Source organism: Trachurus trachurus (genome assembly GCF_905171665.1).
Source record: "Trachurus trachurus genome assembly, chromosome: 16".
NCBI classification, from domain to species: Eukaryota; Metazoa; Chordata; class Actinopteri; order Carangiformes; family Carangidae; genus Trachurus; species Trachurus trachurus.
This window is the reverse complement of record NC_139902.1, coordinates 21,347,554-21,374,173: the sequence shown is the minus strand read 5'-3', so window position 1 is coordinate 21,374,173 and position 26,620 is coordinate 21,347,554. Positions and strand designations below refer to the sequence as shown.

General features: G+C 40.5%; 1 protein-coding gene across 1 annotated transcript in view; it reads left to right on the top strand.

Moving 5' to 3' along the window:
* The window catches only part of LOC310999374 (CUB and sushi domain-containing protein 3-like), a gene marked incomplete at both ends in the record, with an annotated part of 211,290 nt that overhangs the window by 128,241 nt on the left and 56,429 nt on the right, over positions 1-26,620 (top strand). Inside the window, 10 exons of the mRNA XM_083989775.1 lie at positions 1,028-1,132; positions 8,613-8,731; positions 9,857-9,926; positions 11,746-11,862; positions 12,214-12,423; positions 13,003-13,191; positions 14,185-14,362; positions 20,029-20,174; positions 20,786-20,866; positions 21,796-21,909. Of these exons, the coding sequence (XP_083845901.1) occupies positions 1,028-1,132; positions 8,613-8,731; positions 9,857-9,926; positions 11,746-11,862; positions 12,214-12,423; positions 13,003-13,191; positions 14,185-14,362; positions 20,029-20,174; positions 20,786-20,866; positions 21,796-21,909 (1,329 nt within the window). The remainder of the gene's footprint in view (positions 1-1,027; positions 1,133-8,612; positions 8,732-9,856; positions 9,927-11,745; positions 11,863-12,213; positions 12,424-13,002; positions 13,192-14,184; positions 14,363-20,028; positions 20,175-20,785; positions 20,867-21,795; positions 21,910-26,620) is intronic.

Here is a 26,620-nt window from a genome sequence, read left to right as displayed (position 1 = left end):
CATGTCCTTTGAGAATGCTGTCAAAAAACCAGTTAAAGAAGGCAGAGAAGGGGGAAAAAAGCCCTTTTCCCTTCACATAGTGTTCCTGTATCTGCAGTGGAGATCTTCATAATCTTGCCCCTGTTTCAGACTGAAATTTGTACAAATGTAGTGTTGCCTTAGGGTGTAAACTAATGAAAATTGTGCACTTGCCACATGGTAACCTACTGGAATCAGGCCATCGTATTATTTTAGATGCTTAATCCTGGTGTAAGAGGGACTGGTGGCAAAATGACATCAGCCGAGTTTTATGAGACTACATGTCAAAATTCTCAAGTGGCGCATTTTGGAACAAAACTCTTTACATATTGTAATAGCTCTACAGAGCTCACTGTGCAGGGCAGCACGCAGCGTGAAAAGGGTGAAGCACTTTAATTGGCTAGAAATCAATTTTATTGAGGGCCAAAGTGATAAAGGTGATTGTGATTATATGTAAAAGTCGCCATGTAAATTGCAGAAGCCTTACGTCTGGGACCAAGAAAATCATACCACATACAGAATATTCGAGAGCAAATTCCTCCAGTCGCAGGGCTGTGCTCGTGTTCATGGATGTGATTTTATGATTCTGACTGAAGTTTTGAAGGAAGATTGTTCTGTATTTTCATGTTAAAATTCATGTTCAACAGAGGCAACAGCTGGGATCCTTGTTGTTGAATCATCACTGTTGTTTAAAAATCTTAAGTAAAGACATTAACAAATCTAATTTGTTATCATGTTTATTATGTTGAAATGTCCTCCCAAAATTTTATTGTGCTATTGTTTTAAAGTGATAATCTATCAGTATGGCATCATATTCTTGATCAAATGATCCAGACTTATGTCATTTGTTATATTTAAGAAAACTAAAGCAGAATTATAACCACATAAATGATTGGCTCCACTGCATATTATCTTAGTAAGATGCAGCATGTGTTCATATGTTGTCCACATGTTTCCTGATCTTCATTCGAGGTAGATCTAACCGTCCTCTGTATTTTGTATAATACAGGTACAACTATTCCCCAGCTGCTGAACAGCACATCCAACAACCTGTTCCTGACCTTCCAGTCTGACATAAGCGTGTCCGCCGCTGGCTTCCACTTGGAGTACACAGGTATGAGGAGAGATGGCTTGTCTGGCCGTCCGTCACTCAGTCTGTTGTCTGTTTGTGTGTGTCCATCTGCCACTGGCTTCCAGCTGCTGCACAGGGATGTAAGAAGTAAGAGGGACAGCTGGTCTGAGTGGCGCAGGAGGACAGAATGTAAGAGCGAGTAAAGTTTTTTATTCCTCAGTATATTATCTCATTCCCACTCTTAGCACCTGTTTCTCTGGCATTTTGTATTATATTTCCCAATAGTGTTGTTTTTTTTAAAATCCCGTCATAGCCTCAAGTTACTGGACGCACATCCTTTTCATTTAGTGACAACATTACGCTCTACTCTCAGTAGGCTGTTCACTTAGGGCATATTTGCTAAACATTTAAAATTTAAGAGGTGTAGCTAGCCCCAGTGGAAGATAAGCACAAGTCCTCCCAATCAAAAGTGAAGTGAAAAATAGGGTTGATGATCTGCAGGTGAAGCATGTAGCTCTTCTACAGAGCCTGTGCATATTCTCATATTCTCTCTACAGAGATCTAACAGTGGTAAGCACATTTTCCTGTATTTATATCTCAGGCTCTTTCCCTTTGTCTTTTTTTAATGTCAGGGTAATTTTACTCTACATTTGCATCAGCTGTATCCCATTCTTATGAATGAACTGCTGCAGAAATGCCTTGAGGGATCTTTCTCAGATTTGGCAAAAATGATCACTTGGACTCGAGGATGAATGGATTGGATGATGAATCGGTGGTCAAAGGTCATGGTCACTGTGATCTCACATCTGTCCCAATCTTGCATATCACACAACGTGATATATCAGGGATGCCCGGAGGGAATTTCAAGTCGGGCACAAACGCTCACTTGGACTCAAGTATGAACTGATAACAATTTGCCAGTCAAAGGTGAAAGCTCAGCATCACTGTGACCTCACAAAACACGTTTTTGGCCATAACCTAAGTTAATAAGACACAGATGTCTAATCCGAGAAATTGATGAAGTCATGACATTTTATATCCATTTGGTAAAAGGCTGAATTTGCTGTGACATCATAAAGTTCTGCTAAAGCTTTTTTCTGCCCATCATTCAATGCTGTAACTCAGAAACATACTGTAAGGGAAGATTGTGACCATATTTACTGCAGCTTGACTGGTTGACGGAGGCATTCAGCTTCAAGGTGGGAGTGATAATTCAAGTTGTTTGTTTTTTTGTCTCTAAGGCCAATATTTTAAGCAGTGTTCTCTGCCGCCTCCTCCTCCTTCTCCTCCTCCTCCTCCTCCTCCTCCTCCTCCTCCTCCTCCTCCTCCTCCTCCTCACATTTGTCTTTCTGCTAGTTTGTTACCTATCATTCACCAACACATTAAATCAATTTACAGAAAATATATGGCTGCGGGAGAGACCCACTGTCATATATTTTCACTGCCATACATCAATAGCAGCCAAAAATTGTGAAATGAGATTGGGAATTCGTAAGGTGAACATGAAGTCAGAGGATGTGGATTGGGGAAATAAGGAGTGCAGAATAAAAATCTATGTTAAGAGCTGAGCTAACTTATTCATCTTTGACATCCTATACACAATGGGAACTAAAGAACAACATATTTTTGAGTAAACTCAGTTCAAACCAACAGTCAGTTCCCACAGATGCGTTTCAAAACAGTAGTGGCATGAAAAAACATTGCTGCCACTGAACTTGGCCTTGCTGTCAGTCCACAAGCATCATACCGATGTTAAGAATGACTTCACAGTCATGTCTCGCGCAGTCAGTCCTTCATTTCCACAACACCCTCCTCTTGCTGGGAACGGCTCTGTAGCTGTGTCTCTCAGTGGGCTCTCTGCTTTCTGCACTGAACACCTCCCCCACCACCCCTACCTACTGCTGAGAATCACTTCAGTGCCATGTCTAACAGTCTGTTCTTTCTTCTACGACTGCCTTACATGTTGCCACTGCTGCCCTTGTAAACTGCATTTCCCTATGCTTAGTGTAAACCAGGCTCCAGTCAAACTCCTTTCTATTTTTTCGTCATGCTTTTCATTTCTCTTGGCTTGCCTTTCATATGGTTCCACTGTGTAACATTTGTGTGTGTGTGATCATGCTATGTTGATTCTTTATGGTACTGCTCATTAAGTATTTCCGCTTTTGTGGTCTGTTGTTTTCAATTATGGGATGTTCTAGTCTCCTGCTTACAGCAGAGTTCAGCTTCTGATTTATTTGGTCAAATTAAAACAATCCTCTCCTCTGTTCTCTAGCCAGTTGTATCGTTGTGTATTATTTTCAGCCTTTGCTCGGCTTGAACCACATTGTAGGTTTTAGCTGCAAATTAATGCTCTGAATGCTCAGCACAGTGAGAGGAAAAAGGCATGAGGGATTGATACAAACCCAGCAAGCCAACCATCCGTTTTAAAATGTTTCCTTTGGGTGATTGTTGCAGTCCATTGAGACAGTCATAAAAATCTTGTGTACCACCCATCACCACAGCGAACCGAGTGTTTAACCAGCTCTGCTAAGACAGACAGCATGCTACTGTTGAACATGAAATAGGTGCTTTTTCAGCGGCCATATGCTGGTTTGTATCCCAGATAAAATCCCACACTGACCACATACTGTATATACATATTTATGGTTGGTGTGATGTGTGTATGTATTGTATACATACATATATATGAAGCATGAAGCCTGTGACCTGTAACATCACAGGTGACTGACTTCAGATGTTGGTCCTGGACGACCTCTTCCTCCGGACCTACTCTCAGACCTTGTGCAAATTTACTTTTGTGCTGTGGTTGTCCAGATATCCAGTTGTGTTTTTTTCTAACTGCAAGTAATTACATATCAAGTGCACTCTTATGCAGACGAGCGGCTTACTCATACAACTTGACATTAGGACTGTTGTTGTAAAAGTGGATCACTGTGCATCATGGGCTTATCATGTACTCTCATAATGCATCAGACACAGCTCTTCTCGAGGGCACAAGGTCGTCCGGTAGTGTCTGCAGTCCCAGTTTCTCCGTTCTCTGATCTCTGTAAGTAATGTACAGACGTCTTTCCTGGTTAAATAGAGTGAGTCGTGGGTGATATAAATATTGTGTTATTAAGCCCTGCTGGTAAGAAGTCTACTCGGTGTTAATACTGTAGATGTCTCTTACGCTCAGGAAGAACTTTAAGTGTCGAACAATATTATATAATCTGAAGCCTTTTGAAGCCTTACAGCTGTTGTCACCGCCATGCTGATGTATGGATGTATATACATAAAAAATCATACATTTGGGGGATTTGAAATTATATACTGGATGAAGCGATATACTGCCCAGTACTACTATATATGGTAATTGCAGTTTCCTGTAACAGACAGATGTCCTAAAATTGACATGTTTCAGGTGTATCTGTTGTACTTCACTCAGAATGCAAACAGCAAATTAATGTAAATGACTGCTGTGATTTTTCTATCATACATGTATGTGTCTGTTAGCATGTTCTGTTGACCTGTATCTAGTCAATCACAGTAGTGCATGGTATAAAACGGTTCATATACACGTCAGTTTCAGAAACTGCTTACAGCAAACATCAGAATGGGAAAATGTGATCGTTACTTGGTTGGCATGATTGTTGGTGCCAGATGGACTAGTTTTAAACTTCTTATCTCCTGGGTTTTCTACACACAACACTCCAGAGTTAACAAAACAAAACAAAAAACACCAGTGACTGACAGCTCTACTGTATGAATGAAAACACCCTGTTGATGAGAGAGGTTAGAGGAGAATGATGCACCAGTAGGAGCTGACAAAAAGTTTACAGGAACTCAGATAACCACTGTACACAACCGTGGAGAGCAGAATAATATCTCAGGGTGAACAACACATGAAAACTTGAAGGAGATGGAAAACAACACAACAAGGTCACAAAGGGTCCCACTGCTGTCAGCCAAGAACAGAAATCTGTGGGTGTAAGTGGGTTCAGGCTCAATAACAGTGGACAGATGCAGATTAGAAAACTTGATGATGGGTGAGAATTTGGCATCAGCAGCATGAATCCTTGATTCTTTAATACCAATCGATCATTGTTTGATTTCCGCAGCCTATCTGAGTAATGTTGCTCAACTCAACTTCAACTTTAAACTTTATTGTCCCCAAAGGGAAATTCATGTTGCAGAAGGGCAAAAAACACAGAACATAAAGGTACTTTTAAAGGTACTTTAATATGGAGCGCATCCACACAAACTCTACACAACATTGAACAACATTGAATGGCAGTACCCCAGAGGGCAAACTGGGAGCTGTTCCATACTGCTGTCTATGTGCATCCCAATATGGGCACATTTTACCTTTATTTTTAAATTATTTAGCAATTAACCATATTTTAATGACAGTGCATCATTTCAGAAAGCAAAAATTAGCCAAAGCTGTTTTCATGAACATGACGAAGAGTTCAGTGAACCTCATTGACTTCCACAGTCACAAGATCTGAATTCAGTCGAACACCTTGGGGATGTAGTAGAACAGCAGATTCACAGCATGAATGTGCGGCTGACAAATCTGAAGTAATGATGTGATGCAATCATGCCAATATGGAGCAGACTCTTTCAGAAAGAGTTTTTTTTTTTTTCAAGCATCTTGTAGAAACCAGGCCACGAAGAACTGAGGCTGTTTTGAGAGCAGAGGGAGGCTCTACCCAGTATTAGTATGGGGTTCCTCCTTACACAGTGCTGTGAGTGTAGTTCTCCCCAGAATAAAAAGAGGCTTCCTTCACTTCATTTATATTGTTTTTTTTATTTAGTACAGATGGAAATTGAAGTATAAGATGTATTATTACATACATTTTATAAATTATTTAAGATCTGTACTGGGTTAGTCATTACCACCCACAGCCCATGAAGAAATATTGTATGTTTCATGAAATGTGCATGCATGTAGTTATTTATAGGTTCAATAGTATGTGTATCTTAATTATTTTGATCTTATTCAGCACCGTATCACACGTTGAAACACTGTGGGAGTTAATGTAGGTACAGAACCGTCTGTATTTTTACACACCAAACACTAGACTGTATGCCAGCCAGGTGCACAGCAGGTGTCCTCCAGATATTCACTTAGCTCAGAGGCAGCGCTCCTCCTGACCCGCTGCATTGAAGATGATGAAAGAAGCTGATGTGATTGATGGTTAATCGAATCCCTCATTGCAGTTATCCTTATTTTGATGCTGTCAATTAAAAGTGTGCATCACCGGTTGTCAGACTTTCTAGACTGCCTATTTAATTTAAAAAATCACAGTCATATCAATGTTAAAGATCAAATGATAATAACTAGCATAAAGGGAATATTATAATGAAGGGATTTTTTGTGATTTTATTTTAATTATCTCAATTCACAATAGTTTGGTTATTAAAATACCTTGAGGTATTAATCAACTACGTCAGAAACTCTCATTAGGAAGCTGTTTGTTTTCCCCACCTTGAACTGTGTTGTTGATGGTGTACGTCAGCACTATGCTTTGCAAACCATCAGTTTGCTCTTGTATTTGTTCACCCTTACTTCTTTCCCTCCCACAGTGGTGGTGTGTGACCTGCATGTTTTAATCTGCATCAAACAATTGCAACTCACTTCGATTTATCAATTACTTTGAAAGATTATTGAAATAATTAAATTTATGCTAATTCACATATTAAATTGAAAACATGAGAGGATAAAACTATCAGCCACACACGAGTAGCGTACACACTTAAATAAAAACTGGTGAGAATTTTATTTGCTAGATACAATCAGCAAGGCATCTTGGTGAAAATATCAAGCAAATGCTGTCTTTAGTATATTGTTCCAAAGTGTTTCACTTGATTCATTGCCCACTGACATTTAATGTCTTTTGCATGTGACATATATGAATGTGTATATACAGAGCATCCCGTGTTACTAAAGTTCACCAGTCATTTCCGCTCACTTGTACGTTGTTTCTCAGATTCTTATTTTCCATCTCTCGATGAAGAAAATGTGAATCCACTGCTTTATTAAAAATCTTACTCATTTCAGTGAACGCTTCAAGGGGAAGGTTGATTGTTCCCTACAGTAAGGACACATGATTATTTCATGAAACTGTTTAATTTATAGCTTCATTTCGCTTTGATATCAAACTTAGTTCATGGCAGCCTTACACTATAGCAGCAAACACTGCTTAATGAACTGCATGACCAGAGCTCCTTGAAATCCATAAAAAATTCAAAGTCATTTGAATTTATCAGATTTTTTTTTTTATTATTTAAACCTAAAATGACAAAGAATTTACCCAACCCACTTGTACAATAGCTCCTGTTTATTTGCTGTATCTGTGGTTGAGAATATTACTCAGCTCCCTGCTTTGCATCTCTTAGATTACTGTCTACTCCCACTCAAATACCCTCTAACTTCCACTGGATGCTGAGTGGAGTGGCCACTCCCGGGCTGCCTGTGAATTTTTCTGTACCTTGTGTGGCAATTTCTGCTGTGTTTAAATTCATCCGCCCACCTGCTTGTTTGGACCTGCTAACACTCTGAGTGTGCTCGTGTGTGAGTGTTTGTACATTTTGTATGTATTTTTTCTTTTGAGGAGTTGTGTGAGTATGTGCCCACACATAGGTGGCGATACATTAGTCTTCTTGTGCTGCTGTTTGTATATCCTCCTCCCCACTACTTCTCACCCTATAGTGGTGGCATATAATTAATATTGTTTCAAAAAACATAAAGAAAAACTTGTGTGTGACGTGTTTCTCAGGGTTTCTGCATTTGTTTTATCCCGTGTTAATGCTGGAGCTTTTCAGCAACACATTCAAAGCTTAAATAACGGAACTGTGAGATGGGTTCCTTCCTGCCTGCAAAATAAGATTTTTTTTGTGTATTCAGTTCAGTCACTTTAAGGACAAAAAAACTCAAACTTTTTTTGCATTTTTTTTCTTTTTTTTCTGTGAAAGTGAATGCAGTTTAAATTTACCTCAAATACCCAACATTAATATATCCCGAAGCTTGAACAATTGCTTTTATGCTAGAAAAACACACAATATCATGCTTCTCAGTACCTGGCAAGTGGCGATGTAATCACTAAGTTCCAATGGAGCTCAGTGCTTCTGTCAAACAATTCTTAAGGGATTGCTTTGTAATTTCACTGTGATTGCTTCAGATCACAGTCGGCAGGATTTTGTGATTACAGCCACCAGTAGAATAGCCTTGTGGCTTGTCCCAGTTTCTAAATGTGATGATGGAGGGGGGAGGGGTGGGACTCAATTATTATGCAATTACAAGCATATTAAAATGAGGCACTGTGTAATTACATGTTAAAACATTTGGTTTTAATTTAATTATTCCCTCCTCTCTGTAGGTATTGGGTTATTAAATGTAAATGATAACATTACATATGCAATGGATGTTCAACAATGCAACACTATCACGCGCTTGAAGAAGTTGCAGGTTTTGGTTGTGTCCATATTGTGCAGAAGAATGATCGCTGTCCACACTTGTGTGTTGTGACTCTGTCCTAAGCAATAGGTTTGGATTCGTGCCCAGAGCCGCAGCCTCCCAGTAATGGCCAGAAAGTGGGTGACCGCTACACTGTGGGTGACATGATCTCCTTCCTGTGTGATCAAGGCTTCTCTCTACAGGTAGGAGAAAGCATTCAGTTATAGTAGAGCATATAAGTCTGGCAGCTCTGTTAGCTCTGTTATATGTATAAGTGAATCATATCTGTGTGTCCGGAGTGACAGTTTCAAGGGAATATCGTAAAGGCAGCGTCACAAAATACTTTCTCCATGACATCTGTGTTTATGAGTGCCGTATGTGCAAGAAAGCCAGGTAACTGTCTGTGTATCTTGTGCATTTGTCTGAGTGTGTGTGTATACTTTGCTTGCGCACTTGTCTGCTTGGATGTTAGTATGAGTGTGTGTGTGCTCTTAAAAAGCAGCTTTAACTTCTTCCAATCCTCCCAGAGTAGATACTGTAGAGGTGGCGTTTTGAGCAAGGCCATGGGCAATGGATTGTGTTAACAGTCGCCTCACTAATCCCACACACCAATTCTTCTTCCCGGGTCTGTGCATTCACTTCTTTTCTCATTCTCTGTGGACCAACCAGCAACCCCATACACACATCTTCAGGCTGAGTGTCTGTGTACAGAAATAGACTCCAGGCCATTGTGGGAACAATAGTATGAATCTTTTTAACTCAGGTATATTCTGTGTGTGTGTAGTTGGTACAAGTGTACATACATACATACATACGTACATAACCATCTCCTGTAGATGTCTGTTTCCAGTTTTGGCGTTGGTGTAATTCTCGGCTAGACTATGCACATGTATTTGTGCTTTACAAGCTCCTTGGCCGCACACAACTTGTAGGCTTGCACTGACACTTCAGTGCTTAATCGTGCTATGAATGTTTTACAGAGGATTAACCTAAAACATCCACCAATTTTAGGATGTTTGTCTTTTCTTGTTCTCTTAAGCTATAGCACATCTCTCTGTTGTCAGACTCCAGGTAATACTCTTGCTGCCCAGTTAGCAGTGAGAGGTCTCTCACCTACTTTTGATACCATTAAATATTAACACACAAGACCTTGAGTAGAGGATTTTGGAAAATACAAAAATCTGACCCTAAACAAATTCCAGAGAAGCACAGGACAGACAGTAAAATGTGCTGCAATTCAGTTTGTCTCTTGATGTTCATTTTCTTTTCTTCTTTTCATTGCAAGATATTTCGGTGAATGTGTTGTTTTTGTTTGTTTTCCTCAACAGGGTAATGCATATATTACCTGCATGCCTGGTCCCGTCAGAAGATGGAATTACCCCGTACCTTTGTGTTTAGGTAATGTATTATTTTCTACTGTGTGACATTGGCAGAATACAGGATTTCAGTGAGGTGATATTGTGAACAACAAAAGCGCATTTGGCGCACTAAACAGAGACCAATTCTCTTTCTATTGTTTTTTTTTGCCGCTCACCTTTTCTCATTGACTTTTTCCTTGCTCATCCTTTCTTCTCTTTTTCATATTTCCCCCATGATAATACTTTAACTCAGCCACACAATAGATCAATGGCTTCACAGAGGACTTGTTATTGTATTAGGGAAAGCAACAATTTCATTGTAGGATTTCAGAAGGGGGTGAATGGTGGAAGTGGGGGGCTTGGTGTGAGGGGATTATGAATTTTCTCTTTACCCCGTTGCACCACCACAGTGTGTTGTTTGATTTTTGATACCCCGATGAGGGCCTCTAGCCTCCCCTGACACCTCTTCTGAAGTTGATTGCCACAATGATAGATTCCAGAGATTACTAAGGAAGTGCTTCACTTTCTGTTTTGACACCTCGCTCCTCTGTTGCCCTCAATTACACTTGAACACAAACCCACACACGCACTGGTGCCAGCGCAACCTTACGGTTCATATAAACACACAGGCGAAAATAGACACTTTTACATGCAACCACACACACTCACTTTGCTCTTCATGTAAATGTTCTGTCCCTGTGGTTTTCACAGTTCACTGCAGACATAAATCCCAGCTTTACTGTTGACAGGCCTGTTCTTGAATGTGTGTGCTCGCTCGTTAGCTCAGCTCCTCGCTCGTCTGCAGTGCATATGCTGATCCCAACACCCCGGGATCTGTATTCACTTTGTTGCCGATAAACTCACATCAAAGTGGTTGCATGCCCCTGCAAAACAGCATAACATTCTCATAAGTGCTTCTCCTCTCCTCTTCGCTTTCATTTCATACATATTCACAAACAGGTCAAGCAGGTTTCCCCCCACCAGGAGAACAATTAAATCCCAAGATAGTTTTTTTATTTATTTTTTTATTCTCCCCCATTCTGTTCTTGTGTCGTAGTGCCCAAAGAAACAGCGGCAATTTCTTTCGCGTCTCAAACCATTCGCCACATAAATCGGTCTGTCTGGACTGGGATGGGAAAAAGAGGAATAATTCAGCTATGCGTTTACATCGATGTCTCTGGTGACTGTAATTGTATTACACCTGGGTGTTTATGTAAGACTAGGGGATGTGCCACAGGAGGGGAGGGGATGAGCGTAACCTTCACAGCAAGCTGAAGTGTTCTCTAACACACAGTCAAAGAGGAGGGGTGGCGTGTTGCGCGGGGGGGTGAAGTAATCACTGCCACCGCTGAGCACTACTGCGGTGCTGTACTGAATATTGACTCCCTCATTTATTTTAATTTAAAGCACCACCAAACAAGGAATGTGCCTCAGTCTGTTATGTTTTTCACAAATGCCCTTATGGAGCATAATCCACACAGTCAAGCAGAGATGTACGAGCACAATTCACAGACATGCTCAAAAACATAAGGCACACTCCAACCCATCCAATCTGAAGCATCCCACACCTCCATTTTCTCTATCGCCTCTCATACAGTCTGGATGTACACTCAAAAACATACACATGCTTATGAGCACTTGAGGTAAATGCACACATACTGTAAATAGCACCAGTATTATTTCTCTTTCTTGCACACATACCCAACAATGACGCATGTCCTGTAATTTTCACGCACATGCACGGTGCTCTTTACCCTCTTTGTATAGTCTCTCTCTTAGTCATTGTTTTTCTTTGGTTCCCTATTGAGCTGTTCTGTGGAGAAGTGACATGTTCTTTCTCCTTGGTTGGTCTCCCTCAGCTCAGTGTGGCGGGTCTATGACAGACTTCAGCGGCGTCATCCTCAGCCCCGGTTTCCCTGGGAATTACCAGAGCAGCCTGGACTGCAGCTGGAGAGTTGAGCTCCCTATTGGCTTCGGTCTGTCATCCTTCCTCTGTCTTTCCCTATATTTTTTATCCGCTCTCTTTTTCTTCTTCTACTAGTTATTCCCTCTCCTTTCCCTTCCCTTCCTCTCATCTCCTCTCCTCTCCCCTCCTCTCCTCTCCTCTCCCCTCCTCTCCTCTCCCCTCCTCTCCTCTCCTCTCCTCTCCTCTCCTCTCCTCTCCTCTCCTCTCCTCTCCTCTCCTCATTGTATTAGACCTGCCACTCTTAACACTCAATTTGTAACCTCCTTGTACTGTACTTGAAAGGAACTTACACATTCACTCACTGACTTTATTCATATATTCTTGAAATGTTCTACATCATCCCTTTGTGTCTGCTTTTTAGGGATCCATCTGCAGTTTCTGAACTTCTCAACAGAGCCTGTTCATGACTATCTGGAGGTGCGCAGCGGGAGTCTGGAGACAGGAACAGTGATTGATCGGTTCAGTGGCCCCGTGGTCCCCAACTCCCTCTTTAGCACCACACATGAGACCACTCTCTTCTTTCACAGCGACTACTCCCAGAACAAACCCGGTTTCCACATTGTCTACCAGGGTGAGGAGGCACGATTGGTGTTATCATAGCAGCAGCTAAAAAAGACGAATGAAGAGTTTGCTAATAGAGCACTTAAAAGACTTTCAGTCTTTTTTTTTAGAGCAGATACAGCTAGTACTAGAAGGTAGATTCTTCCACTGAGGTTGAAAGATTAAAAAAAGTTTAAGAATGAAGAAATCAATACTGACCTCTGTTGGGACATTCAATAGCACACATCCTTGAATAGTAATAGTGTGCTATGCCTGGGTATTTTATGTGTTGAAGCCAACTTGGAAAATAAAAAATAGTACTAAACTGGCAAAAGCTTGCATCTTAAAAATGTTAATCAAGGTTTAGAAAGAGCTTCAGCCACCATGGGATGGAAGGAATGTGAAATAAAATAGAGTATACTAGAAATTAAGTGTTCACTGCAAGTTAAATTATCTGCATTGATTGTTCTAATGTGTTCACCAGATATAGGCTTTCTCATCCGATTTTCCCATTGTTGCAGGATGAGCAGCTGAAAGACAGGCTTTTTGTTCTGTGAGATCATCATCATTTTTACAGTACGCCAGTGTTACAGTGGTCTTCTGTCCACAGCATACGAGCTACAGAGGTGTCCAGATCCACGACCTTTTCAAAACGGCATCGTGATCGGTCAGGACTACAGTGTGGGGATGACTATTTCCTTCGAGTGCCTGCTTGGTTACACTCTGCTTGGAGAGGCGTCGCTCACATGCCTGCATGGAGTCAGCAGAAACTGGAATCACCCCATACCTCGCTGCGAAGGTGACTGGCTTGTATCTTTTTACGATCGTAACAAGCGGCTCTCACCTGGGTTGCTTTTGTGCAGAGAAATTAACTGACTACACAAACAGTAAAATTATATTTATCATTCATGAAATGTCTTTAGTTTGATGTTTTTATGTTACTGTTTACCCAAACTCAAGAGGGAACTATATTTATCTAAATCTGCGCAAACAAATCCATTAGAGAGTCATGCATACTACTTTCTGAGAAGCTTTTCCATCATCATTACCCACTAACAACAAGGTCTTTGAAGTTATTTCAAACAGAAGAATATATGTATTTCAGTCAGCTTGTTGTCACGTCCTTTACTCTGGCACATTAAAGCATCTGACTCACTTTTACCACCAACATACAGTGGCACCATTTTACTGAACTATAAACTGATACAGCCAATTACAATGATATATGGAGCATTTGCAAGTCTTTATTACAAAGCTGATTACGCCTGTCACTGTTGTAAATTTCAAGGAGACCTCTCAGATGTTTCCTAGGTATGATAGATTATGTCTTTCCTCTCATCAGTTAAGTGAAGCAGTACCGACCAGTTTGGCATCTGTGAGAGAAAAGTAGTTTTGTTTTGCTTTGCTGACGCCATATTGTCCCTGTCGGGTTTACAGCTCAGTTTGATCTCGAGGGCAGTGCTTTGGCTTTGACTCCTAGTTCAAAGTCAAATTTTAGCACATTCCCTCTGATGGGGTATGATGGGAGGAGTTTTCGTGTCAGAACCACTCAATGTCATCAGGTCCATGGCAACCAGTAACCGTTGCCTGCAGTTTTATCAAACAGGTGCACCCCCACCCCCTCTATATCAGTGATAAGCCAATAACATGCAGGTTATGGTTAAGGATATGGTTTCTTTTATCAATAGTAAGAGTAGATACAGCCATAACAGCAAGTTTTATAACTTGTGGTAAATCAAAGACTGGCTTTCTATTTTTATCTAACCTCTCTGTTATTGTTCACTCCCTCCAGCTCTCTGTGGTGGGAATATAACATCCATGAACGGCACTATTTACTCTCCTGGACACCCAGCCGAGTATCCACACTTCCAGGACTGCATGTGGACCGTCAGAGTGGCTCCTGGATATGGCATCTCCATCAATTTCTCTGTTATAAATACAGAGCCAATCTACGACTACATAACCGTGTGGTAAGTTCTCATTTCTGTCTCAGTATGACATCCATCATTCATCACTCATCAGCTTATGGCACACATCAAACAGACCCAGCTGCATACAGCGCTCTATTGTCAATTGTTTGGAGGCTGCGCTTTTGAATTAGCATTGGTGTCTGTAGGATTTACAAATGAGTGATGCATATTCTACAAATAATACTAAGCAGTAAGCCACAAACATGTCCAAATCCTTGTTGCAGTCTCCAACATTTTGTACTATATACTGTGAATTGCAAACAGCTTGCATAAGATTTGATGAGTGAATAAACTGTGCACCAAAACCTGATTTATTAGACCGGTTAGCCTCGTTAACATCTTGTATTTGTTTATGTTGCTTGGTAGCTGCTTACTTACACCAGCTGCAAACTGTCAACGTCTGTAGTGACAAAGTTTCAGGTTTCACTTGCACAACCTAAAGTTGACAGAAATTGGTTTCTTAGGTTTGTGACACATTAAATCTAATCAAATCTGAGACTGGCATTGGCCACGTACTTCATTCATATATATCTTTTGTAAAATGAAAAATGTTAAGTTACCCATTCAATACAGATAAGTTCTACCATGCTGCAAAAGCAAACTCATGCTGCACACAATGGATTTAACAGGTGACAAAATTCCAAGGCCATAGGCCAGTTGGACAAGTTTTGCTCACAGCTTTGATGTGACACCCATATCAGATGAGCCAAGAACCATCCAGGTATGTTGACCTTTGTCTGGACATTTGTGGATTCATTTTTCCCCTGACAACTCATTTCCTTACAGCTCTTTGGTAAAAAAAAAAAAAAAAAAGGTGGAACAGTACGTGATGAAGTAAAAGAAACTGAAGTCTGAGTCACTGTGTGTCCTTGTTCCACTATTCACCAAACTGATGGTAGATGTTTGATTCCAGACCCCCAGTGAGTGTTGCACAGAAATGCATAAATGTGTATCAGAAAGAAAACAATAACTGCGAGTTATTGAAGATGTTTTTTAGTTATGTAGAAAGAAAAGAAGCTGTGTCTTGACAGAGAATGGTACAGCAGTATATTATACTACCTGCTTACTATCAGTACAGCAGCTCTGTCTCTGTCTACCTCTGCCTTTCTGTAGCCTCTCTATAGTATAGTAAGCCTCAGGCACTCATGGCGCTGCCCTCATGGGTGATGGAGGAGGGAAGTGCCCTCCAGCATCTGGGTCGACTCATAGTACGCCACATACTGTAGTATAGAAGGAGCTAGCTACTGGCACTGCTGTTTTCAAATGAAATAGCGCATAAACAATCTATCCCCTGGTAGCAACATTTCATTTCCCTGCCTGACTGCCACCTCCCATTTTGCTGATCAGCCTGAAAACTGCAATAAGCCTTTTTTTTTTTAAAGTATCTAAGATATTAAAGGTACATACACATACAAAAACCATTTAGAGTACATCATTCTGGAGAAGAGGCCTGAAGGCTTGCTGAAAGTGCCAGTAATGAAAAAACTTTTCTCTTGTATTAAAATAGCATTTATACATAAAAGAAAAGTACTTTTGAGATATGCCCACATGCAACACACCATCCAACTTATCCAACTTATTTTAGTTTTTTAGTTTTAGTTTAGTTTTAGTTATTCCAGATTTAGATGGATTGTTTTGCTGTTAGCAACTACTGCATACTTCATAAATGGCTTCACCACTCATGACAGATTCTCTTATTACCCCAAAGGCATCCATCTATCCATCCATTTTAGGGTATGTAGTGTGAATGAAATGTTCATGGTTTTATTTTAAAATAGTGACATATATAGTATGATGAAAAATTAATAAATATGTGTACAGTATGAAATCTGACCAACCAAGGTACCACATAACAACACAGATTTAAAAACCATGTAAATCAGTAGAATTGGTGGGAGAAAAACTCCTGTCACTCCATTTTTAATCTCTTCCTTTGAGGTCCGCGCAGTCTGTCTGAAATATGTAAATGTGCTCTGGGTCGGGTCCCAGTGTCTCCTCCCAGTCAGATGTCCTCCAAGGGGAGCTGCCCCAGAGACATCCTAATTAAATGTTGGCGCTACCTCCACTGTCTGTTTTCAGGAGGAGCAGTGAAGCAGAGGGTCTGTTCCAAGTTCCTCCCAAATATCTGGCTCCTCACTCCATGACCCCAACCTGCACGGGCGGCCCATTTTAGCTTTTTGTGTCCAAAAATCGAGAACCTCACCTTCAGGGTTAGCTTCATTTTCAACATGACATTTTAGTACTATGCCACTTGTCACTTTCACACTTACCCTCATTCAGAAGCAAGGCCCATAGATACTATAAGTATTTTACTCGGGGCCACAGCCACAACTGCCAGTGGTATTTGCTGTCCAAGTGATGTGTCAAACATGACAGGCCTGACAACACTCAGGGCGCTCAGCATCTCAGAGTGATTCTCATCCACTGAAGGCAACATGCCAGCAACTACTTCAGCTACTGTTAATGTCTTCACCTCTTGCCTTTGTATCTGTTTTGTAATTGAAAGGTGCCTGAAGGAGTTGGGTAGACTTGCTCCCATCACTCGAAACATATTACCATTGTTACATCTTTGTCACTTATTTATTGTGCCATGACATTTTATGGAGATCAAGTTTAATTTATTTTGGATGGACTGTAACAGGGGATCCAGCTGTATTAATGCCAATGTCTTTGACTGACTGATGAGGTTACACCACATATCGGCCAGCCAAGTGTTGGGAGTTGGGTCTTTTTTTTAAATGCCTGACTCAATTAACCAATGTCTCACTATCCTAACTGCATGACATCTGGTGTGAATTAGCTCATAGCTTTCTCAGAGACTGATCATTTGACATGTGAATAAGACAGAGGACACGGCCCAGCTGCTATCTTAAATGTTTGGTACTTGTCGCACACAGTGTCACAGATATGAAATCAGAATTTTAGTTGTGCAGAGCAGCGGCTTGGACATGGCTCAGAAGATGTCTGACAACAGAAACAAAAAAAAACATGTAAATGAGAACAACTTCATTGGAAATTCAGCTGTGTTAAAATCCTGTCTACATAAGCACAGAGTGTAGGAGTGAGGCAGATAGATAAGTATGGAATATTATATCATTCAAAAAGGTGTACTTGTTTGTATCCGTGCAAATGTGTACATTTATGTTTGTATCCGTAACTGTAATTTTGCAACTTTGTGCATTGAAGTTTGTATCTGACAGCTTTGTTTTGTAGACTTGTACATTTTTGTCTTCTGCCGACAAACTCCATTTTGCAAGTCTGTACATTCAGGTTCAGGCTTGCAAACTCACTTTCACAAGCTGTGTGGCAAAAATACTTACGAGCATGCGCGCACGTGAGCTCACAGACTTTTGACAGGTTTACTACGTGGTAATGTTTTGTACACGGGGGTGTCGCAAAAGAAACTGGCTACTCACAAGGGAGAGAGAGCTTCTGACCAATCGGTGTCTTTAGTATTGATTCGCTAAGTAGCAATACAGAGGACACCGCCCTCTCTCCCTTGCGAGTAACCAGTTTCTTTTGCGACACCCCGTGTTCAAAACATTACCAGGAGAAGACAAAAATGTACAAGTCTACAAAACAAAGCCTACAGATACAAACTTCAATGCACAAATTTGCAAAATTATGGTTACGGATACAAACATAAATGTACAAGTTTACAAAACTACGGTTACACATAATGTTTTCAAATACACCTTTTTGAATGATATAATATTCCATAGTTGAGGGGCTGACACTGACACTGGGAAGAGTGCAAATAGCCTACAGCATGGTCCAGCTATCCACACTAGGTTTTGACCTACTCACGTTGAGTGTAGATGTGCCATTAAACTGAAGATACAACAAACTGACATTTGCTACAGTATATTGACAGTAATGTAGATGTGGGTTTCCGCTCCCATGGACATTTCTACCCTTCACAGATAACAGCTTACTCTCCCTGCTCTCCATTAAGGGTGAAAATCAAAAAGGTCAATTAAAATTTGATTCCCAGGGCTACACTTCCTCATGCTTCATGGTATTCAGTCATGTGCATGAGGATTTTGAGATAAGAATCCATACATTTTCTGTACAGTATGTACTGTAACAAAATGCTTTCATCCTTTCAGGGTATCCTTTTCCCCTTATCCTTAGTGATAACCACACACCCTCGTTGTGTATGCATGTACAGAACGTTACATCACTAAAAAGCTTTTGTGGATTTTTCACATTATTGCATCATTTATGTATTCATATATTTCACCAAACATAATTCCCCATCAGTGCAGTTGCAAAAAAGTCCCCCAAAAAACAACATTGGAATGATGTTTTACAAACAATACTAATATGACTCGTTACCCATTCACAGTGCTGGAAAAAGTGAGAGAACCCTTGGATTTTCCTTGGAGGAATTCTTTCAGATTTACAGCACTGCTTCAGCTCTCTTCAGGTCAATTCACAGCATGTCTGTTGGGTTAAGGGTCTGGGCTGTGAGTGGGCCATGCCAGCAAGTGGATTTTGTTTGTTTGAAGTCGGTCTTCATTAAAGTTACTTTGATATTTAGGGTCAATGTCTTGCTGCATTGCCCAGCTAATATTATACTTCAGCAGGTGGACTGCCATCTTGACATTCTGTAAGAATTTATTTTCTCTTCCATGTTGTCCAGCTGCAGAGGCATTAAAGCCCTAAATCATTTTGTTTTTCAGGGGGGATCTGGAGCCTCTTAAGTAACCGTAACCGTGGACACCATGCTCATGCAGCCATGCAGCATGACTTGTATACAGTACGGTAACCTCATAAACAGAGATGTAAACCAGCTCCAGTGATTCTTTTAAGTTGCTGGCTGTTACTCTGGGCTTCATTTTTATCATATTGATCATTTTGTTTTGTGCCTTTCATCTTAGCTGGATGCCCACTTCTACAGGGAGAGAAGCCACAATCTAACTCGTCTCCATTTATAGACAGTTTGTCCGACTGTGGACTGATCAATATCTGAACTTTTTTTCAGATGACTTTGCAACACTTTCAGCTCCATGCAAATCAACAATTCTTGATCCTGTGTCTCCAGAGAGCTTTTTTGCCAGGCATGGTTCAGTTCAGCAGATGCTTCTTGTGAATAGCAAATTATTTTTTCTGAAGTCAATGTAGCTCTAACCCACATCCCCAGTCTTGCTCCATTGACTCGACTTCAGGTTCACTAATTCCCATCTCCAGTTAGCTTTTGTTCATGCCATTAGCTGGGTGTTAAAAGACCTTTTCCAACCTAGACTGTGGAGACAAAAGTTATGTGAAGATCAGGCCATATTTTGAGACAAATTTACACATAAATGCAGATAATTAAAGGGTTCACTTTTTCTTGCCACTGTACGTATCATAGCTGGAGGGGGCAAAAGTTTCAGCACTACTCTGCCTTGTAAATTAACATATACTCAGCCTCCACTTTGACACTGCTGATTAATGTGAAACTTTTCCTCAGATCATCAGAATGACTGTTAGGTTCACAAGACTGCTCGGGGATAACTAGACCTGCTCTTTGATCCAAGCAACTTATTACTGGTGTTTATTCATAAATCATTTGCTCTCTTTCTCTCTCTCTGTCATCCTCCGCCTTTTACTCTTTCAATCTCCCTTTCTCCATCCCCCCCTCACATGTCCTGCTCTCTCTGCCTTGCTCTCTGTGTTATCAGGGATGGACCCGACCAGGCCTCACCTCAAATCGGTCAGTTCAGCGGCAACTCTGTGCAGGAAGGCGTGTCCACCACCGCCAATCAGATCCTCATCAAGTTCCACAGTGACTTCAGCACCAGCGGCTTCTTTGTGCTGCATTATTATGGTAACCTCCCCTTTGATACCAGCTAAGTAAAGACCTTGTTCCATGCTGCTGTAATGACCCTTATCCATTTGATGTTCAGTTCTCCTCATTGCAGGGACTCTGCTGTAGTAATTAAGATCACAAAAGAACAGAAAGAGATCGTCCCTGTGTTTCTACTTTGAGGCCTTTAATTTTCCCGTCTTTTTTTTTATGAGTCATTATGTGGCCTTTCTCATTTTGCTACATGGTATTGCTTCCCGTTCTGTGTAATGATAAATGATGAATGCCTTCTTATGCCTATTTTTCAGCTGCACTATTAAAACGCCCCCTCGAAAAGAAGTTGATTAATAATAAAATATCCCCCATCTCAGCTAAATTAGTGATTCGTTTTTGATGATCATGAACAGTGATAGGTGGCAATTTATGATCTAATCAAGTTTCAGTATGATGAGAGAGTAAAGAAAGTGCTGCAGTTGAATAGAAAATAAACACACACACACACACACACACACACACACACACACACACACACACACACACACACACACACACACACACACACACACTGTTCTTCTCTATTTCTTACTTCAGTGTTCAGTTGCAGATTTCAGTGTTTGTCCTCTCTTCAACAGCGTACCAGCTGAGAACCTGTCAGCCACCCCTTCCGGTCGCCAACGCCACCATCTTAACTGATGATGACGAGTTTGAAATAGGTTTGTCTTATTTTATTTTGCTTGTTTACTGCCCAGTGACAATACGTAATAAAATAAATTTGCACCAGACGTGAGGTAATTTGCTTGGACAGCCCTGGACAGAGGGGAAAAACAGGAGCAGACATATCAAATATTTGTGGTCATTAATTAATTAGCTGGTTGAATCCATTGCTTGTTTAGTGCAACCATTGTTTGTATGTCTATATCTTTATTGTATCGCCTTCACTTTCTTTTCTTTTTTTGTGAATGTCTAAATCAATTTGTCCATTTCATATTTTAAAATGTCTTTGTAGAGCATTTTTATTTGAACATATATATATTTTCTTCTTTTTCAAACAAGTTTTTCATCCCACTCCACCTGATTCTTTGTCTCTTGCCCTTTACCTTTCATTCTTGTGTTTCCTTTTTGCCTTTTGAATGTTTTCTCTGTATTTGTGCTCCTTGTAATGAAATATTAGTTGGAGGGCAGGGCTAATTAACTCTCTGCATATGCTGTTTGTATTTTTACTGTTCAGAAGTGATTAGTAAAATGAAGTGGAACTTGTGGCTAGTGGCTGCCTTACTCTGTCTTTGAAATTGAGTATAATTTTTCAAATGTGTACATCTGTTAGTCTGTGTGTGTGTGGAAGCGTGTGTGTTTGCATGTAAGGTTGCGGCTCTGTAATGTAATGAAGTGCTTTCAGTACTCCAGCTCGAGGATGTCAATCTTCATTAGAAAATGTGTTGATGATTACTGTTTCAACTGCTTGCACGTAGGAAGCTTTTACTAACAAAGCTCTATGGATGTGTGTGTGTCGGGGTGATTGGGTGGGCGTATGAATGGATGGATGGATATGTTTTTAATGTGGACTCATGGCTCATGTATATTTGTGCGTGTGTGCGTGTGTGCGTATGTGTGTGCATGACTGTGGGTGTAAATTACTTCACAGGGGATATTATTCGGTACTCGTGTCTGCCCGGCTTCACCTTGGTGGGCAGTGAGATTCTGACCTGTCGTCTTGGAGAGAGGCTACAGATGGATGGACCCCCACCAGTCTGTCAAGGTTGGTTTATTCACTCTGTGAATGTATGAGCTGTGCGTATGTTTGAGGCCTTTGTGTGGCTTTATAAATGCCCTTGTGCTTGCTTTTATAAGTGTTCCTCATAGTGTGAATTCAAATGTTTGCATTGCACACAAACCCAAATGTATGTGTTGCGTTCATGTTCAGTGCACGCCTGTGTGTGTGTGTGTGTGTGTGTGTGTGTGTGTGTGTGTGTGTGTGTGTGTGTGTGTGTGTGTGTGTGTGTGTGTGTGTGTGTGTGTGTGTGTGTGTGTGTGTGTGTGTGTGTACAGTCAGCAGCACCTACTGTTGATGCATCATTTAACAGACTGCCAGCAGGGCCCCCTCTAGCTGGTTCCCGGTGGCAAACAGCATCTCCATTCGAATTTATCAAGACTCAGATTTGAAATGTTACTGACCTCAAATCACTAACCTGTGCTGCCTTAGAACCAGCACTTGACTTTGAAGCCTCAGTGTGAAGCTTATCACAGATCGGCAGGGTTCATAGACAAGTGTTTTTTTGTTTGTTTGTTTTTTCTGTAACAGTGAAAAAAGATTGACGGTGGGCAGTCTGAGTTGTTCTTTTTATTTTTTGACATAGAGCGAGATGAGATCTTATATTTCAAGCCTTAATCCTGCTCAAATGGCCCCATGGGTTTGATTGATGTAAAGAGTCTTCCTATCCATGTTCTTTCAGAAGATGGATTTGTGAACAAAGAGCAAAGGAAAATAAACAGTTGTGTTGTCTACATCAGAGACTTTCGTCCAAAACAACAAATGCCATCATCCAGCCTGTCGTGCCAACACATCTTTGCTGAAGACAACAGAGTGTTCCGAATCCTTCTATTCCCTATAGATAGCCATCTTTTGAAGTGCCCTGAAGTCTTTCTCTAGTCTCGAGATGATAAGCATTTCTGTCGCTTTATTTCCAGAAACTATGAGTAATCACATTGGACTGGTGATCAAGCAGTGAGACATGCTCAACAACCCCTTGCATTCATAAACCACCTTAGAATAGCACCAGCGGATTTTGGAACCTATTTGCTCATTTTTGGCTGTTACTGTTTGATGTTTGACTTGACATCTTGGTTTTCACCCCGCAGCAATTTTGCGACTAACATTGTTTTGCTCTTACGTGGAAGAAGTTGACCCATTTCATTGCAGTATATCGAAAGTACAAGAAGAGCAACACACAGTTATGGCAAAGCTTAAGTCAAGTGACCTCACCAGTGATCCAATATCTAGATGCTGCTCACATTCTTATACTTTATTCATAAAGGCTACATGCAGCACCGTCAGTGAATACCTCTATTAGCGTATGCACAAAGGTCAAAAAGACCGAGAGCTTGATAAAATGTGCACTGATGTAGGTGCGTGTGTGGGAGCATGCGTGTGTGGAAATGAGGCCTAACTTCACTTTTGCTGCATTACGCCTACCTAACATTTTTCAAAATTAAAAATTTATAAAAAGCACAAGGGATATGAAGACCTGCAGCATTTTATTAGGTTGTTAGACTTTGCAGACTATAGAGAGACAAAAAAAACAAAGGGGAGAAAAGCTTCATTGCATATGGTACTCCTAGTAGCACACTCATAGTGGTCTGGCATACAGATGCATATATATACTGTGTATATATATATATGTCATATTTTCCTGACATGAAATGAATTGTTGTAAAATGCTTTCCAATGTATACCATTGTTTAAAAGTTCCCTAATTAGCAGATCAGCAACAATAGGAGTTGTTCAGAAAGAATCGTGTTTTCTGTGCCTGGTGAGGGCAGTGAGTCACTTGAGAGTAGTGGAGGATATTTGAAACTCTTTCGTCATGTTGATCTTGCCAACTCACCTTCTCATGTGTTATTTAACCACACAGAGCTCTGCCAAGACCAACCAACTCCTATTAGCTAAACTCACATACTGTAGCCTACTTGAAATAATTTCACATGCTTCAGTGTGAGTGACTCAATTAACCTGCCAAAGCTGCACATGTTAAGTATGTTAATTACTGTACTACTATTGTGGTAGGTCCCAACATTGTGTTTCAGCTGATTTCATTACACAGGGCAATCAGTCACGCTAGATGGTTTAAAGGTTCTGTTAGTTTTACTGTTGCCACATAGCTAACATTGACAGCTGTTAACTTACCAGTCTGCAAGAAATGTTGCAAGTTCAATATCTGACATTCTTCCAAGAGCTGTCGACAGTGGTGAAAGGGAACGCTACTGCCAACGCTTGTTTTGCTCAATTTCTGTCACTTTGTTCTTCTGGTGAAGTTAGGATGCTAACCATCTCGCCCCAGAAGTGACAGAAGTGCCTCAACATTTCCCAATAGAGAGTCACTGTAGCATCCAATCTGCCCTGAGGAAGCTGCTCAGAGAGCATATTAAAACCTCTTGTCTTGTAAACGCAACAATGGCTGAAGCTCTTGGCAAGAGACCACCACCACCCGCAGGCGGCATGAAACCATGTTCATTCTGATGTTGGACAGCACAGGCTCTCACATGTTATGAACTGTGTTTTACAATGCCGAGGCAATGCTAAATTGAACCAATTTAATGTTAAATTACCACAGACATAATGAGTCCAATGAAGCCACATTCAAACCAAAGAATAAAGAATAAGAAAGCATAACACAGAAAAATAAGTATCACATGCTGTGAGTGTTGAGCAAAATGTGTCAGGAGATTAGTCATCAAATACATCTTGATCAAACTTCTCTTTAAAATCTGCCTTGAGCACTAAATTGGTATAGTTAGCAATACATTTTCATGGATCATCTCATTATTGTACTCAAGAAAAACAGAATTACATTTTCTTTTGCTGGATATGTTAAGTCCTTGTGCCACCTGTAGCAAGAAACTAATTGCTCTCCTTGGGACATGTAGAGTTGAACTTACTTTGACTTGACCTGCTATTCACATGGAAGAGACTGCTACAATAAGCTTGTAAAGGAGCCATTGAATGTTGGCAGCTAGCCGATAGTGCAGGAAAAAAGTATCCTCCTGTGTTCCCCTGTTCTGCTTTTCTTTGCTGTCAACGCTTCTGTTAATTGTCATTTTAGGCTTATTAGATAACACTGAAATGACCTTGCATGGCTCTGCAATTTCATCCCTAAATACCCCGGTTGCATTTCCCCAGGCTCTTTATTTATGAAAGCCTATGAAGAAGGTTATGTGGAAGCTTTGATCACGGATAGAGACACAGTAGAGTTGAGTCCTGTGTTTGCTTGGTAAACCATCTGCGGCACTAATGCTGAGTCTCACCCATTAAATTTCAACATATTGCTACTTCTGTTCACATGGCCATTGATTTTCATGTCTTCTCTTCATTGGAGTAATTTTTTTTCTGTATCAGTGTGTCATGTCTTCATACAGTATTGTCATTCCAATTGGTGGTTTGCACAGGGAGCTTCCAAGTCACATCTTGCACTGTTTGCAACAAACCATGTTGACATGTAAGCAATTTAAGAAAATAAGAGCTAATACTGTATGTAAGGGTCTTAAAACCCAGAGCTTGACAAACTAATTAGAGTATTTACCTTATTGTAACTTGATGCTGATTCCCTTCAGATGAGATGTGAAATTAGAAATACGAGAAACTTGCATATTTGTATATGTATACTTTGCATCTATGTTACACTCAGGTGCAGAGGTCTAGAACTGCAGTGTGGACAAACGTGTAACTTCATTGTAAGCCTAGGTCTGCTGTCAGGGTAGCTTCCTAACCTTATCATGGTTCTCTAAATGCTCATCCTAAAAAGTAGCAGTATTGAGGTGTCTGAAACTGTTTTAAGCCTCTCCTAATTCATTTTTTAATCCCTGCACCCAAAGTTTGAGGCAAAGCAGTTAAAGCCGTAACAGTGCTTACTAGAGAGACCGGTGTTTGTTGCCAGGCAACGTTAGCTTATTAAACAAGGGGGCTTCATTTTTTCAATAATAAACTCTTACCCTGTAGATGGTTCTGTGTGCAGTGCATTAGATCTTGACACATACTACATGTATACTGTACATGTAGATATGCTGTAGATATAATATTAAAGTTGTATAGAGTGGTGACATGCTCCAATGGGTGGGAATCGGTTTTGGGCTGGTAACACCAGTATCATGATGTAAAAAGATTTAGAATAAATAACAGCACTTGCTAATAGCAATTACTTCCTAAAGATCATCAATGCGTCAGTAAAAGGAAAAGCTCTTGCTGATGACGGAAGCAGAGAGTGAAGAGAGAGTGAGGAAGCAGCCATGTGAACGGCAGCAAATGCACCAAGTAAAGACCCTTTTCTGAACTCCCATCATATTGCCAGTGAGAGTCATAACTCTGCTGCTAAATCCAAGTGCAACAAACCGTGTTTTTCTCAATTTTCATCTCAACTACACAATCAGCTTTCCAAACTGTATAAAAGCGTATTCAGGCTATAGGCTTTTTACATTTTTGAAAGTGTGGGCTCTAGGAAGCAACATTTTGTATAACTAATTGTTAAAATACTGTAAAATTAAAATCTTAATGCTGCAATTGACTTTCTGACCTGATTTACTTACCACCACCTGCTGTGCATTGGCCCCTTATGCAACAACAATAAGCCTAACTCAAAATCCCTACTTCCCCTTTTTTGTTTGTTTTGAGTCCATGGAAACTGATTATATAAAAAAAAAGCACATTCTTGTTTCCAGGCCACAAAGATACAAAGTGAAAAATAAATTTCAACTTTGGT